We start from the raw sequence: 15,093 nt of genomic DNA, 5'->3' as shown, positions 1-15,093 counted from the left end.
TCTCTTGCAGAGTCAGGGCTGGAATACTACCCCCCTTCTCAGTACCTGCTGCCAGTCCTGGAGCAAGATGGAGCCGAGACCTCCCAGGACAGCCCCGATGGGCCCACAGACAGGTTCTCCAGGGAGGAGGTAGAGTGGCAGGTAAGGCGCACCTGCCTGCCGGCACACGGAATGGATAGTGTGTGTGCGGGAAGCCCTGGGCGTTGGTGGGTGATGTTCAGAGCTGCAGCTGCTGGACTCCTCCATCAGACTAGAAGTTCTTCTCCATCCAGACTGATGTGCATGTATGCTTTCACAAGGCCTGTGGCCGCCTCAGCTCGCTAGCTCACCGAGCATCCGTTGCTCCAGGCTCCTCCCTGTTCTCTAACTCCCTGGGGCCTTTCAATATAGGGTTCCCTCTGTCTGGATCTCTCCCCACTCACCTGCTCCCACTAACTCAGTTCCACCCTTCAGTTCGGTTTAAACATCACATCCTCCGAGAAGCCTTCCCCGACACACCAGCCCAGGTCAGGTCTGTTGCATGTTCTCAGAGCACCCTGTATGCTTCCTTGGGAGCGCTTGTCACGGCTCTACGTTAAATGAAGAATTACATGGGCTTTGATTGTTTTTAATGTCGGTCTGCTCTGCTGGATGGAGCTTCGTGGGAGTGGGGCTCGCGTCCCTATTGTTCATGGTTGTCCCTCAGCAAATACTTGCTGCCTCAGTGCCACTGGCTGTACAGGACGCCTGTCGTGATCCCCGTCTAGTGAAGAGGTCAGGCACACATGTCAGCAGCGCCAGCAACAGGCTGGCCCTCCCAGGTCCCTGTTACATGCACAGGCAGATACAGGCAGACCTCAGAGTGTGGTTCAGTTCCAAGCCACCGCAGTACAGTATTGCGATAAAGCGAGTCACACGACTTTTTTGGTTTCCCAGTGCACATAAAAGTTATATTTACACTGCGCTGTCATCTATTAAGTGTGCGATAGCATTATGTCTAAAAAACAATGTATGTACCTTAATTTAAAAATACGTTATTGCTAAAAAAAAGTTAATCATCTGAACCTTCAGCAAGTCATAACCTTTTTGCTGGTGGATGGTCTTGCCTCGATGTTGATGAAAACATAAGCATAATGAAACAATGTATGCCTGTATATATATTTTTCCAAAGGCATAAATCATATGTAAGTAGATGCATGGACCTGGGTCTGATAATGATAGTTACATGGGGGGCGGCGGGGAACCAGGATTAGGCCTGGGCGTGATCAGTGGGTACTTTAGTTTCATATGTCATGTTTTAATTTTCCACAGGAGAATATATTCAAATATCATCTGTATAATATCTGAAGATTATGCAGATAATAAAGATTATTATAAAGATTAATTTTAAAAATCTTACTCCTACCTCAGGATAGGAAAAATCCTATTTTCTTATAGGATGCTGCTTCTACAGTTTAGACAGAAACTGGTCCTGGTCTCAGAGATAGAGAACTAAATTGAAAGGCCACTAAAAATGTGTGTGTGTGTATGTGTGTGTTGTTTAACTACAGAAATAATTCATGCTCCTTGTTATAAATCTAAACATACAGAAATATGCACCGTAAGTGGATGCCACCCCTGTCCCTGCAGTCCACCCCCTAGAGCAGTGGTCCCCAACCTTTTCAGCACCAGGGACCGGTGCTCCTATGAGAATCTAACGCCCGACGATCGGAGGTAGAGCTGAGGCGGTGATGCTGGTGCTGGGGAGCGGCTGCAGATACAGATGAAGCTTCACTGGGTTGCGTGCCGCTCACCTCCTGCTGTGCGGCCCTGTTCCTAACAGGCCACAGACTGGTACCGGTCTGCAGCCCGGGGGTTGGGGACCTGTGCCCTAGAGGTAATCATCATGAACTGGTCAGCAAACCTCCTTCCTGACTTTCGTCTCAACAACTACAAAACTCAGTATAGAGTTTTGTCGATGCTGTTTTTACAAGAGTGGAATCAGACTACACATGGGGTGAAAGATGGCTGACATCTTTTCCTGTAGCTACACCCACATTCGCCCCACTACTTTGACAGTCGTATGACATTTCACTGTGTGGACGCACCGTGACTTATTAATCAATCACCTGTTGGTGGACATTTATTTCTAGCGTTTTCACTCTTTGGAACAGTCCTGCAGGAATTTATGCAGGCTCCCTTGTGCATTGAGGGCTCTTTTGGTGGGCTACCGCCGAGTCCTGCAGGGGTGTTGTGCAGGCATACACGGGAAGCAGATACCCCATTTCTTGGTCTCCTCTTTGGAGCACCACGCCTTCTCAGTGCGGCGTCCCCAGGACTGTTGACGACTTCCCTACAGTGTGCCCAGCCCCATGGTTCTCAACTCCGGTGTCCACCAGAACCATCTGCAACTCTTTATCGCACTCCCACCCCCTCATCCTCACCCCCCACCAATCCACCACCGTTCTGCAGAGGGGGCCTGGGAGTCTTAATGGTGTCAGGCTGCCTGCCTTCTCTGACCGCTGTCTTTTTCTCCCCAGAATAGGTTCTCAGACTACGAAAAGAGGAAGGTAAGAAAATGCCATTTGTTCTCTGTGACTTTTCTTCTCATTAAAGATCTCAACTGTTATCAAAGACTTGAGGACACGAGTCTTTCCTGCCTCTAAGTTAAAGGGGAAAGCAATGCTTTTCTCTTACGTACATGGCCTCGGCACCTCCTCCCACCGCCTCGGTGCGGGTAGAGTATCTCCACTTGACAGGTGAGAAGACCGAGGCTCAGAGAGGTCGAGCCCAACCCCAGGCTCCAAACTGCCAGCCTCTGCCAGCAGACGGCTTTTTTTTCAAGGGAGGCCCTGGGGGTGTTGCTCAGCCTTAAGATCCGCAGCCTGCACTGTTCAGAGTTGTGGGGTTCCCCCTGCTCCATGTCCTAATGTTCCCAGAGCCTGTGCTATTAGTCACCGAGATCTACATTCTTGCAGGAACAGAAGATGCTGGAGAAACTTGAGTTTGAACGGCGTCTAGAACTCGGGCAGCGAGAGCACGCCCAGCTCCTTCAGCAGAGCAGTAGTCAGAAAGACGAGATCCTTCAGACAGTCAAGGAGGTTCGTGAGCAGCCAGGTGGGGTCAGCACCCCTGCCAGGGCCTCCCTCTGATGTGAGGAGGCGGTGGGAGTAAGCCATCTCACGTCCATCCGCCAGGACCTGGGGGCCCTCACAGATCACCTAGTTCAGCCTCCTCGCATGCAGTGGGTACCCTGAGCCCAGCGAGAGGAGGCCCTGGCCCAAGATGACACAGAAAGGGCTGGCAGGACGGGGACAGGAAAGCCACTCTCCTAGCACCAGTCCGGGGCCCCTCACTGCCCTACGGCGCCTGAGGGAGGCCCAGCTTCTCAGGGCCGCCGCCTGCCCTGTGCAGGAGCAGTCGCGGCTGGAGCAGGGCCTGAGCGCGCGCCAGCGTCACCTCGAAGAGGACCGGCAGCGGCTGCAGGAGGAGCTGAAGCGGACGGAGCAGAACATCTCCAACCGGATCCAGAAACTCCTACAGGACAATCAGAGGTCAGGCGCCCATCCCCCCAGCCCTCAGGGTGGGGGTTTGCCTCCCACCACCGGCTCCACTCCTGCCCAAGGTTTCCACCTTGAGATCCAGTCCTGGTGCTGCAGTGTGCACCAGCTTAAAAGAGGAGACTCTGATCTGGGCGTGAGGTCAGCCGTTCACTGGTGGGGAGGTGTGGCTTAGCAAGTCCCGTCTGGGTGGGAGCTGCAGGGAGCAGGTCTTCACAGGGCTTGGGAGAAAGGGGGCCAGACGGAGCTCTCAGGAAGCCGGAGAAAGTCGAGTCACGGTCCGTTGTGGAAAGACCAGAAGCGCTTTGGCCACATCCCCTGTTGCTTTTGGCTTGCCCCTGCGCCATCCAGCAGTCACACGGTGCCTGCGTGTGCAGCCCAGCGTGCGGTCGCCACCGAGGGCGTCCAGGAAGGCCGCCCTTTGTCGGCCGCTTCTTACGTGCCATGCACTTTATATTTTCTCACTCACTCTTCACAAATATTCCACGAGGTTTTTATTATTATCATTGTTTCCACGTCACGGACGAGGCCCTGGAGCTTGGAGCAGTTGAGTAACCGGCTGGAGGACGTAGAGCCCCTCGGTGGGACTAAGAGGCCCCAGCGCAGTCATTAAGCCCCCTCTACGCAGCCAGCGCGGGTAGGGGACGGCAGTGCTGTTGGAAACAGGCCTGCTGGTGACGACCGCGGGGACCTTTCACGGATTTCTCCACAGGCAAAAGAAGAGTTCTGAGATTTTGAAGTCGCTGGAGAATGAAAGGTCAGTGTTCAGCTCCAGCACTTTCTCAGCATGGGCCCTTCCTCTGGGGACAGACTGTCTGTGATTCCCAAGGATCATGCCACAAAGTTTTCCTAAAGCTGTAAGGAGAGTCACCTCACTGGGGAATACTGAATTAAGAATCACTATCTGCAAGCTTATTAAAACACATGTACACCCCTGAGAAAAATTCAGGCGCGAATGAAAACATATGTATAATGTCCAACTATAGTCCTAGTATAAAAAAAGAAATTAGAAAAACATCTGCATTTCTGGGGGAAATTTTTTTGTGTGTAAATTATATACAAAAAGATAATCTGTAGCCATTCAGTGTCTTGTAGGAGAGTATTCCTTATTAAAGGAAACACAATATATTGCTAAGTAGACAAGGGGGGCCTACGGTCTGTCATTTCTTGAAGACACTCTGTCATTTCTTGAAGACAACAAAAGGACTCGCCCCCGATGGTTTACCCTGAATGATTTTGAGAGGTGAGATTAGAGGTCGTGGTATTTGGATTTGCCCTTTGTGTTTTCTGTATTTTCTAAGCTTACTGCATTGAGATGCACCAGTTCAGGGATTAGAAAAGATGATAGTTGGGAAGGACAAACCCCTGACACACACACTTCCTGAGGTATCAATGGGATCCCTTCTGGTTCTCTGGGATCCCAAAATAGCAGAAGAGACTTTGCTGCTGTCCTTGTGCCCTGCTTTCTAGACCCCTCAGCACCAGAGAAGACCACCCACGGGGCACTCCCGCCAGGCGGCAGGGTAGCCCATCATCCCGCCCACTTCAGCAGCATCGCCGCAGTAGCCTGGGGTGGTCAAGGCCCAGCTGAGTGGTGGCCGGCGGCATCATTTACTCAACACATACTAACCAAGCGCCCTTTCTGTTCTGGGCCTGGCCAGGGCCTGGGCCAAACAGTACCCCATATGCGGCCTTCCCTTGAGCAGCCTGTGGTCCTGGGCAGGAGGCGCGGGTGGCCACATGGTACGTGCTTCTGCCAACAAAGTCAAACCCTGCGGAAATCAAAGGGTTGTCTTTCCGAGCTGTTATTTCCAGTTTAGTGTGGGGTTAAAATGCATATAAGCAGAGCACGCGCTTATGTACATGCAATTACTCTGTATTTTCATTTATTATATCATGCCTGTATTTCCATGCCAAGAACATTATTATTTATAACAGCTACAGAGTATTCCATTACATGATTATATCATCATTTATTTAATCAGCCCTCTGTTCATGGACATTTAGTTGTTTCTAGTTTTTCACAATTATAAACACTGTTGCAGTGACCATCTTCTAAACACACCCATATGCATTACGTGAGTATTTTTGGAGGACATAGTCAGAGGACTTCTGAGAGTTATTGCCAAATTGCCTCCCAAAAACATTTTGCCAGTTTACACTCCTCTCACCAGTATGTGAAAGTGCCCATTTCACCCCCTTCATTGCTATCATCAATGGTTATCAGTTTTCTTGATATCAACCGATGATGCGATAAATGAAAAAAAGATTTTACTTTTTTTAGTTATCGATGACGTTAAGCATCTTCCCACACGTTTATCAGTCACTTGTATTTAAGTATCAATGAAATAGCTGTTTGCATCCTTTGCCCATTTTTCTAAGGAAATGTTCATCTTTTTGTGCAAGAAACTGTAACTACAAGGCTGAGGGTAGGCAGGGTCCCGGCAGAGGCGCAGGATGCAGTGCGAGCTTGTCTGGGTTGGCACATCAAGGAGGACTTCCTGAAGGAAGCGGGATTCACCTGGCGGGATTTCCACTTGGAAATGTTAGGTTTGCTGAATAAATGGATGGATTGTTCTTTAGAATAAGAATGGAACAGCTGATGTCCATAACCCAGGAGGAGACAGAGAACCTGCGGAGAAGGGAGATTGCCTGTGAGTCTCAGGCGGGTGGCGGGGGGGGGGGGCCAGGGGGCGTGACGAGGGGTCCTGGGAACAGAGCTCAGAGGGTGCAGAGCTCTGTCCCTGTTGGTCACCCATAGAGGGCACTGATTGTTACCCCTTAAGCCGGGACACATTCATAAAAAGTAAGAAGTGGTATGTTTAGATAACAGTTTAATTTTTTATTGTGATAAAATTTATGTAACATAAAATTTACTATTTTAACCACTTTTTTAACCACTGTGGCATCAAGTACACTGTTGTGTAACCATCACCACCTCCCCCACCCCCATCTCCAGAACTCTTTTCATCTTGCAAAACTGCAACTCTGTACCCGTTAAATAAACTCATTTCCCACTCCCCCAGCCCCTGGCACCCACCATTCTACTTTCTGTCTATGAATTCAACCACTCTAGGGACCCATATAAGTGGAATCATACAGCATTTGTCATTTGTGACTGGCTTCTTTCACTTATGTTCTCAAGTTTCATTCACGTTGTAGCTTATCTCTGAATTTCTTTCCCTTTTAAGGCTGAATAATATTCTGTTGTATGGATATACCACATTTTGTTTATCCATTCATTTGTCAGTGGGCCCTTGGGTTGTTTTCACCTTTTGGCCACTGTGAATAATGCTGCTATGAACATGAGTGGATGCACATCTATTCAATTCTCTACTTTCAATGTTTTTATTTTTTTAAATTTATAAATATGCATTAACATTTGACTAGAAAAATATACATATTAAAATGTAGTAATTTCTCTGGGTGACAAGATTATAGAAGGTTTTGTGCGTAGTGTTCAGCGTTTTATCACGGGTCACTCTTTCAAGCTTGAGTGACTTCTATAGTTAAAAAAAAAAAAAAAATTTTTTTTTTTTTCAGGGTGACTATCAGGCGAGTAGCTGGGTCAGCCCTGTGAGGCCACCCCAGACGCGGCTGCCCCTCTCTCAGCCCCTGCCCCCCGTGTTTCCTCAGCCGCCATGCAGCAGATGCTGACGGAGAGCTGCAAGAACCGGTTCATCCAGATGGCCTACGAGTCCCAGAGGCAGAACTTGGTCCAGCAGGCCTGTTCCAGGTAAGGTAAGGAGAGGCTTCCTGAGGAAGGGAGTTGGGGGAGCCGGCTCGGGGCCCAGGAAGTCCCCTGCCCTCGGCCACCCCAGCCTCGGCCATGCTGTCAGGAGCAAATGGTGACTGGTCATCATGACTTCTCTCTCTGGACCCCACGATCCTATCTTGGGCTGTGATAAAGTGACAGTACCTCATTTTATTGCGCTTAGCTTCATCACACTTTGCAGATACTGTGTTTCTTACAAATTAAAGGTTTGTGGCAACCATGTGTCAAGCAAGTCTATCGGTGCCGTTTTTCCAACAGGCGCAAATGATGGTTAGCATTTTTTAGCAATATTTTTAAATCAGGTATGTGCACTTTTTAGACTTAGTACTATTATACATTCAATAGACCGTGGTGTAGTGTAAACACAATTTTTATATGAAGGGGAAACCCAAAAAATTCGTGTGATTCACTTGCAATATTCGCTTTATTAGGGGGTCCCGGAACCAAACCTGCACTATCTCCCGGGTTCACCCGTAATCTCTACCACGTCTCATGCACTTCCTGTGTGCCAGGCACTCGGCTAAGTGATGCGTGTTAGCTTAGTGAGCCTCTGAGGGATGTATTGCTCTCAGCCCCCTTTTGCAATCACAACTCAGACTCAGAGACTGTGCGACACACCCAAGGAAACACAGCTAGCGGGTGGCAGAGTGGAGTGTGCTCTTGACCACGGTGCACTTGTCATCTCCAAGAGTCTCCACAGGTTGGGAGCAGGGTGCACTGGAGGGGACATGACAGGGTTGCCTGCATGCCGATGGCCACTCTGAGTCTGGCTCCCCAAGTTCACTGCAACACTGTGGGTTGTCTGTTGAAGGAGCCACAGGTGTCTGGCAGAACCAGGTGACAAAAGCCCAGTTGGTGCTCAGGAGCCCCAGACAGGGACAGGCCAGCAGCCCTGGCTGCCTTTGTGTTTTTCTTCCCATTCAGGTGACACAGCTGCCAGCTTCCCCTGTGTCCTCAGGGGCGGGGCTTCCTCCCTCCTTTCCTGGCGATATGACGTTGTGCCTAGCACAGGCACTTCTTCTGTCAGTAACTGTGAAGTCCTGGGCGAGTTACTTCCCCTCCCTGAGCCTCAATTTTCTTATCAGAAAACTGGGGAAAAGTCGCCTACTTCCTAGAATTTCTGGGAGACTTAACGAGCCTAAATGAGCATAACGTCTGCCACATAGGGTTCAATAAAAACAGCTGTTATTATGAAACAAACTCAAAACCATGATTATACCAAAGTAGGGACATAGGCAAGGTTGCAGGGTTTGGATTTTTGTGCCAAAATCACTAGATTTGTTCTAGCGGGCGGAGAGCAGATCCACTGCCAGGGCAAGAAACGCTGGGGTGCAGGGCGCTACGGTTGGTGCCCAGGGAAGGACGGCTTTCTCAAGACGCGAGTGGCGTGCCTAGGAGGTCACGTCCTGCTAGAGGGGTATTGGACGACCCGGAGACTACCTCTTCCAGTTCTCGAGATACAGACTCTGTCACCTTCCTTCCAGAGCCATGGGATTCAGACAGACTCCATGTCCACACCCAGCCTGGGACATGGCCCCCAGCAGGCACTCCATAATTATTGCTGAATGAATAAATGGTTTATCTTGACCTCCTGCAAGGCGCCTGGCACATAGTAGGTGCTCAGAAAATGTTGAGAGAGTGAATGAATTTGCCATCTTTCCGGCAGCATGGCTGAAATGGATGAGCGTTTCCAGCAGATTCTGTCATGGCAGCAGATGGATCAGAACAAAGCCATCAGCCAGATCCTGCAGGAGGTGAGCCCTGGCCCAGGGTGTGAGGCGGGGGTACAGGCGGGGTACAGTGAGCCCGGGGCAGAGCCTCAGAACTCCACAGGGAGCCCCGTCCTAGATGGAGGGTAAGACCCAAGATGCTTAGTGCGTTTCGTACAATCAGGAAGAGAGGGGCAGGGAGAGGCCTCTGGGCAGTGATTTTCTAGACACCGAAATCTAGAGAAGCACCCGCCTTCCTTGGCGGGTATCCACCCCCTAGGCTGTGAGGGCCCCGTGGTAAGGGCTGAATGGAAGGGCAGGGACGATGCGCTCACACCTCGGAGGGGGAGTGCTGCAGGACCTTGCGCTTCTCATTCCCACGCCCGCTGCCCCTGTCTCCTCTCCGGCTGGCTCAGCCGGCCCACTGGGAGCACGCGACCGCCCAGCCCCTGCTGAGCAGGCCGTGATCTCTGTTGCAGAGCGCCATGCAGAAGGCCGCGTTTGAGGCTCTCCAGGTGAAGAAAGACCTGATGCATCGGCAGATCAGGAACCAGGTCAGTGTGGGGGTCATGGCCCCCCACCCACACCTGTCCTGTCAGCGCAGACACGCAGAGGTGTCTGGACAGGCCGCATTAAGCTTGCATCCTGGCTCCTTCACTTGCCGGCTCAGAGTCTCCGCTCAGAACCTCCCTTTCCCCCAGAGCCCAAGTCAGGGGCTGTTGCCAGGTGTCTCGAGGCAGCACTATACGTGCCTGGCAAGTGTGACCTGCACGTTTCTCACGCTTCAGGGCTGAGGGGAAGGGCAGCTCCGACTCTCAGCCTCGGGGCAGCCTCCGCGCTGACCAGGCCGCAGGCAGACCAGACCCCTCACTGGGGGAGAGCAGCGGCTCAAGCCCCAATATCCCCATCCACTCATACCGGGGACCCGGGGCAGATTGGATCCCCCACCCGAGGGGGCAGGGTGGGCCTGATGTCAGCTGAGTTGTGACCTGGGCCTGGCAGGGAGGGACGTTTTCTCGCCTGGGCCCCGCCGCTGACCTGTGGCCCAGCCTTGGGCAGCCCCACTGCTGTGGCCTCTCTGCCACCTCCATGGAGTGGGGCTGTGCAAGACCCGCTTGGCCTTCCTGGGCGAGGCGGGGCGGGCGGCTGGAGGTAGAGTGAGCTTTCAAGCTACGGGAACGCTCATCACATCGTACTCAACATACTTTGAATTTCATATTTTGCATGGTTTTTTTCTTTTTCTTTTTCTTTCTTTTTTTTTTTTTTGGCCTAAACCGACTTACCATTTTTTTCCCTTCTTTAATTTAAATCCCACATAGCCAGACATGAAGCTCATTCCTCTGACCAGGGGTTGGTGGGGATATAGGAACTTAGGGACAAGGATCAAAGGTCGTAGGCACAGGGTAGACACCGGCTGTGGGCTCCAACCCCCGGAGCTAAAAGCCCCCCGTCACGTCCTAAGGGTGCAGTGACCCCTAGACATTCTCACTGTGGGTGATTCTGACCCACCAGGCCAGCTAGTCCTCTTCAGACCCCAAGTGGGGACATCCTAGAGAAAGGGCCCCCTGCTTACCTGCTCTGTGTCCTTGGGCAGGTGGCTTAACCTCTCTGAGCCTCAGTTTCCTTGCCTTTAAAATGGAGGTAGTAATACCTCCTAAAAGCCAGAGGAAAATTGATGAACCGATGCATATAAAGTACCCAGCACAGGCCTAGCACCCAGGATGCTCAATAAATATCAGCTAGTGTTACTGTTATTATTTTTCAGTTACTTCCATTATCCTCTGCTCTCCTCTGTGACAGCTATTTAGAGGAAGCAAGAGGATTGGGCCAGTTAAGGGGCTCAAGAAGAATGCCATGTCTGTTCTTCGCTCTGGCCTGAACCTCGGTGAAAAGGCCCTTCGTCATTCCACAAACCTTTATTCGGCACCCACTCTGGGACAGGCCCTGACCGGAACAAGCATGTCTACCACCCACCCCAAAGCACTCGGGGCCATGACAAAACTAACTCTTGTTAAACCCCCACTGATCAGTTTCTTGAGGCATACAGGTCTCCTACATTCCAGAGCTCCCCAGAAAAGATTCTTAGACCCCACTTGGCCATCAGAGAGCTACAGCACCGAGTTGAACTGTGGTTAATGTGAATTTAAAAAAAACAAAAAAACAAAAAAAAAAACTGTCTCGTCTTCTGTTTAGATTAAGTTAATAGAAACTGAGTTATTGCAGCTGACACAGCTGGAGTTAAAGAGGAAATCCCTGGACACAGAGGCACTACAGGTATGTAGGGCTCCTGCTTTGCCCTGTCCCTCCCCCGCCCCGATGAAGTCCCCTGGCCGGTGCCCCAGCCCCAGAAGGTGACGGGAGCACAGGCCGAGGTTAGGGGTCGGTCAGCCCGTTGTCAGGCAGGAGGGTCAGAGGAAGGAGGGTTTCATTGCCAAGGCTCACCCAGGTGACATCCGCATCTCCACATTTCCTTTGTTTTGGAGTGGGGTTGCTGCCGAGCGCCCTGTCTCTTTCAGCCATGCTTCTGGTTCTGGTGCTGGTTTGCCTCATGGGCTGGCATCCTCTTGGTGGGCAAGGAGCTTTCTTGTTATCCCAAGAATGTCTGGAGGAGAGGGCCCGGCTGTTACTGCGCCACTCCGTGCAGGCAGCTTCTCTGTGGGCTCCAGCCTCGGCGTCGCTCACAGGGACGTGCGAGCAGCAGGGACCAGCAGGCGTTCTAGACCGCAAGCCTGCGACGTGGCTTCTGTCCCAGCACAGTCTTGCTGCGTGACCTGGGCGGGTAGGGGAAACAGAGTGGCCCTTTCCCTTCTCTGTGCCGCAGTCTCCCCTGTTTTACACAGGGGGGCTAGTTCGATGGTGTGTGAGGACATGTGCTGTTAAGCAGGGCCCTGTCTGTCACTGTCCCTACATTCATTCTCAGTGCAGTGAAAGAATGCTGGGGTCTGGAATCCTGGGCTGAGGTCTGCCGTAGATGCACCGCGTGACCTCAGGCAGGTCATTTCCTCTCCCTCGGCCTCCATTTCTCCCATCCGTAAAATGGAAATAATCTTTCAGGACCAGCCTGCGTCAGGGCCATCAGAGGGTGGGCTAGCCAGCAGAAAGTCCTGTGTGAGCTTGGAAATGGTCTTCAGAGAGGACGGATTGGGGCAGTGCTCAGAGCAGGTACAGCCACTGTGCTTCACGGGTGTCCTTGTCACCTGCCCGTGAGAGCTCGTGGGGCTTCCATTTGAGGCCTCCAGGGGAGTTGGCGAGTGGAACCTGGACACAAATGAGGGCTCTGCTCCAACTTGCACGTGCCCCATCTGTGCAGAGCTTTCCAGACTGGTGTGTGGTGACACAGCCGCGCTCCCCACCGCGCGCTTCCCCCACCCGCTCTGGACTCAGTGAGAGGAGGTCGGGTGCTGTGGCTTGTCATTTCCATCGTCTGCTCTTTTTGACCGTTCCATGAACATCGGTCGCTCGACCCCATGCCAGGCCTCAATCCCATGGGGAGGGGAGGTCCCGCAGGCGGGGGTGGGGATGCCTAGCTGAGGGGCCCCTCGGCTCTGTTCCTCAACTCTCAGCCTGAGACCATGGGCCCCTGGCTGCCGGCTGAGAACCGAGTGACGGGGGACCCGCCACAGTGCCACTGGGACTCCTGGCGCCAGGGCCGCCGCGAGCTTCCAACAGCACCGGGCGTGGTCTTGTGTTGCAGGAGATGGTCTCAGAGCAGCGCTGGGCCCTCAGCTCCCTGCTGCAGCAGCTGCTCAAAGAGAAGACTCAGCGAGAGGAGGAGCTCCGGGGGATCCTGGTGTGTTGCCCGCGCCGGTCGCGCAGGGGTTTGCTTTCCCTCCACACGCTCGCCGTTCTGAGAAACGCTTCCGTTATCCAAGTCGCGGTTGTTCGTCAAAGGAAAAACAAAGTACAGAGGAAAAGAATCTCACGTCCGAGAGTTTTCTGTTGCTAGCGTTTTGATGCATATTTTCCAAACGTGGTGCATATTCGTAGCCATGCATGCGTGTGCCTTTGAGTAGAGACGGTGCACTTGGAAGGGTCGTCACCGAGCCTAGAGTTGAGCATTTAGACCATTTCCAGTTCTTCACTTTCATTAGCAGTGCTCTCGGACCATCTTCGTAGCTGAGGATTTGAGAGCAGCTGAGCATTTTCTCAAGACAAATGCCCGGGAGAAGACTTGCTGTGTCCAGGGCGGGCCATTTAATAAGCCTTTAACAGGAGTTGCCTGCATGTCCCCTGTCCCCAAATGGGTTTGCCTCTGGCACATCATCAAGGTGGCAGAGCCCTGTTCAGGGGTAGTGCGTTGGGTCGTGTCCTCCAGAACCCAAGTGCACCTGACCAGTGAGAACAGAGGCCAGGCCCACCAGCCAGGCTGGAAGGACCGAGTCACTCCTGTGGCGTCGTTACTGCCCCAAATGTCCTTTGAGCTCCACCGTGGGCCACGCCCTGTGAGGGTACAGAGAAGAGTGAGACCAGCTCGCCCGAGCTGAGATGGCACGTCCGTGCTAATCAAAAGGCGCCCATTCCTCACGACGCCTCGCTGGCATCACCTTTGAGTTGCAGTAATGTGAGGACCGTGGCCTCGGCGTTGTGTAGGAGCAGCCATATGCCGTGGCCCTGTGCTCCTCCCCTTAGGGGACTCAGGGGACTCGCTCTCAACAGAACACGACCATCAGGGTCATAGGTTCCAGAAGAGCCATGTGTCCACAGCCCAGGGAGGGCCAAGGCCAGAAGAGGGGAGCCAGCTTGGCAGGGCCCAGGAGGGACCACCAGGGGGACTGGGGAAATGCCCGTGTTGATATCCTACCCCCCGTGTCACATCCGGTCCCCAGCATGTGGTTCAGTCTAGACGCACTGGCTCGGCTGTTCAGAGCACAGGCTCCAGAGCAAGACAGACCAGGTCTGAATCCTGGCCCTGACACCGGGCAGCTCTTTGACCTTGGGCAGCTGCTAATCACACTGACCCTCGGTTTCCTCCCCTGTGAAGCAGAACCTACTTCACAGAGTTGCGAAAATTAAGGAAAATGGCATCTCTCAGTGCACAGCACAGCCTGGCATGGAGCACTCTGAAAGCATGAGCTGTCGTTAGTATCATTTGTTGGCTGCTCCGTCCCCAGCACCTATGACAGCGCCTGGCCCAGAGCAACGCTCAAGGAACACTTGTTGAATGACAGGACAAAGGAATCTGTTTCAGTAGCATGTTTATAATTCTCTGGCTTTGCCAGAGCAGTGGAAGCCACTCTAGAAGCTGCAGGTGCCTTTGGAATCCTGTTTCTCTCCCTGCCTGGCACCCGGAAGACCAGCCTGAGCTTCGTAGAAGGAGGTCGCTGCTCGGAGCTTTGCCCTTCCCACAAGCAGATGAGAAGGTGTCCCTCCCAGACTGCTGGTGTACACAGCGAGGTGCCAGGTGTCAATAGGCCAGGTTCAGGCCCCCCACCAGCTATGCAGTGTCTCTGAGATGATTCTCAGCAGTACATTAGAGATAGTGGTACTTCCTGCCTTTTCCATTTGAGTCATTGCAGCAACGGGATGACTGTGTAGGAAAGTTGTCTGTAAGACACCGAGTGCCATCCACGTGCTCAGAGGAGTGTAGTTCACAATTGTCACTATCATTTTTTTTTTATTTACTGTCTCGTAACTAACAATACCTGCTTCGTTCTTGGCAGACGGAGTTAGAAGCCAAAAGCGAAACCAAGCAGGAAAATTACTGGCTGATTCAGTATCAGCGGCTTTTGAACCAGAAGCCCTTGTCCTTGAAGCTGCAGGTAAGGCCCGGCAGTGCCCACCCTCGCCGGGAGCCAGGAGGACCTCGATTCAGAGCACCCTCTCACGCCCCAGCAATGCCCTGCTTCTTGGCCTTTCCAGTTTAATTCCGTTCATATTTCTGGTGGCTAGTGTACCAGGTTCTGTGCTAGCCCTCAGTGGGGACAGAAATGAGAGGGAGCGTTCATTCCAGTAAGGGGAAGACGGCCACTGGTCACTGCCACAGAGGGACAGGGCCTCCTGTGCATGCGTGGGCAAGTGGGCGACAGCGCTGCCCGTGAGCACCTGCTGTGGACAGGGTAGATGTGGGCCTCTCCCTCTCTTTCTCCCTCCC

General features: G+C 52.5%; 1 protein-coding gene across 1 annotated transcript in view; it reads left to right on the top strand.

Moving 5' to 3' along the window:
• The window catches only part of LRSAM1 (leucine rich repeat and sterile alpha motif containing 1), a 38,814-nt gene that overhangs the window by 16,369 nt on the left and 7,352 nt on the right, over positions 1 to 15,093 (top strand). The window contains exons 12-22 of the mRNA XM_023532957.1: positions 2,499 to 2,528; positions 2,937 to 3,059; positions 3,373 to 3,512; positions 4,231 to 4,275; positions 6,102 to 6,172; positions 7,155 to 7,254; positions 8,960 to 9,047; positions 9,482 to 9,556; positions 11,196 to 11,276; positions 12,697 to 12,792; positions 14,663 to 14,865. Of these exons, the coding sequence (XP_023388725.1) occupies positions 2,499 to 2,528; positions 2,937 to 3,059; positions 3,373 to 3,512; positions 4,231 to 4,275; positions 6,102 to 6,172; positions 7,155 to 7,254; positions 8,960 to 9,047; positions 9,482 to 9,556; positions 11,196 to 11,276; positions 12,697 to 12,792; positions 14,663 to 14,865 (1,052 nt within the window). The remainder of the gene's footprint in view (positions 1 to 2,498; positions 2,529 to 2,936; positions 3,060 to 3,372; positions 3,513 to 4,230; positions 4,276 to 6,101; positions 6,173 to 7,154; positions 7,255 to 8,959; positions 9,048 to 9,481; positions 9,557 to 11,195; positions 11,277 to 12,696; positions 12,793 to 14,662; positions 14,866 to 15,093) is intronic.

Source organism: Pteropus vampyrus, unplaced genomic scaffold, assembly GCF_000151845.1.
Source record: "Pteropus vampyrus isolate Shadow unplaced genomic scaffold, Pvam_2.0 Scaffold95, whole genome shotgun sequence".
Classification (NCBI taxonomy): domain Eukaryota; kingdom Metazoa; phylum Chordata; class Mammalia; order Chiroptera; family Pteropodidae; genus Pteropus; species Pteropus vampyrus.
This window is presented reverse-complemented; position numbering and strand designations above follow the sequence as displayed.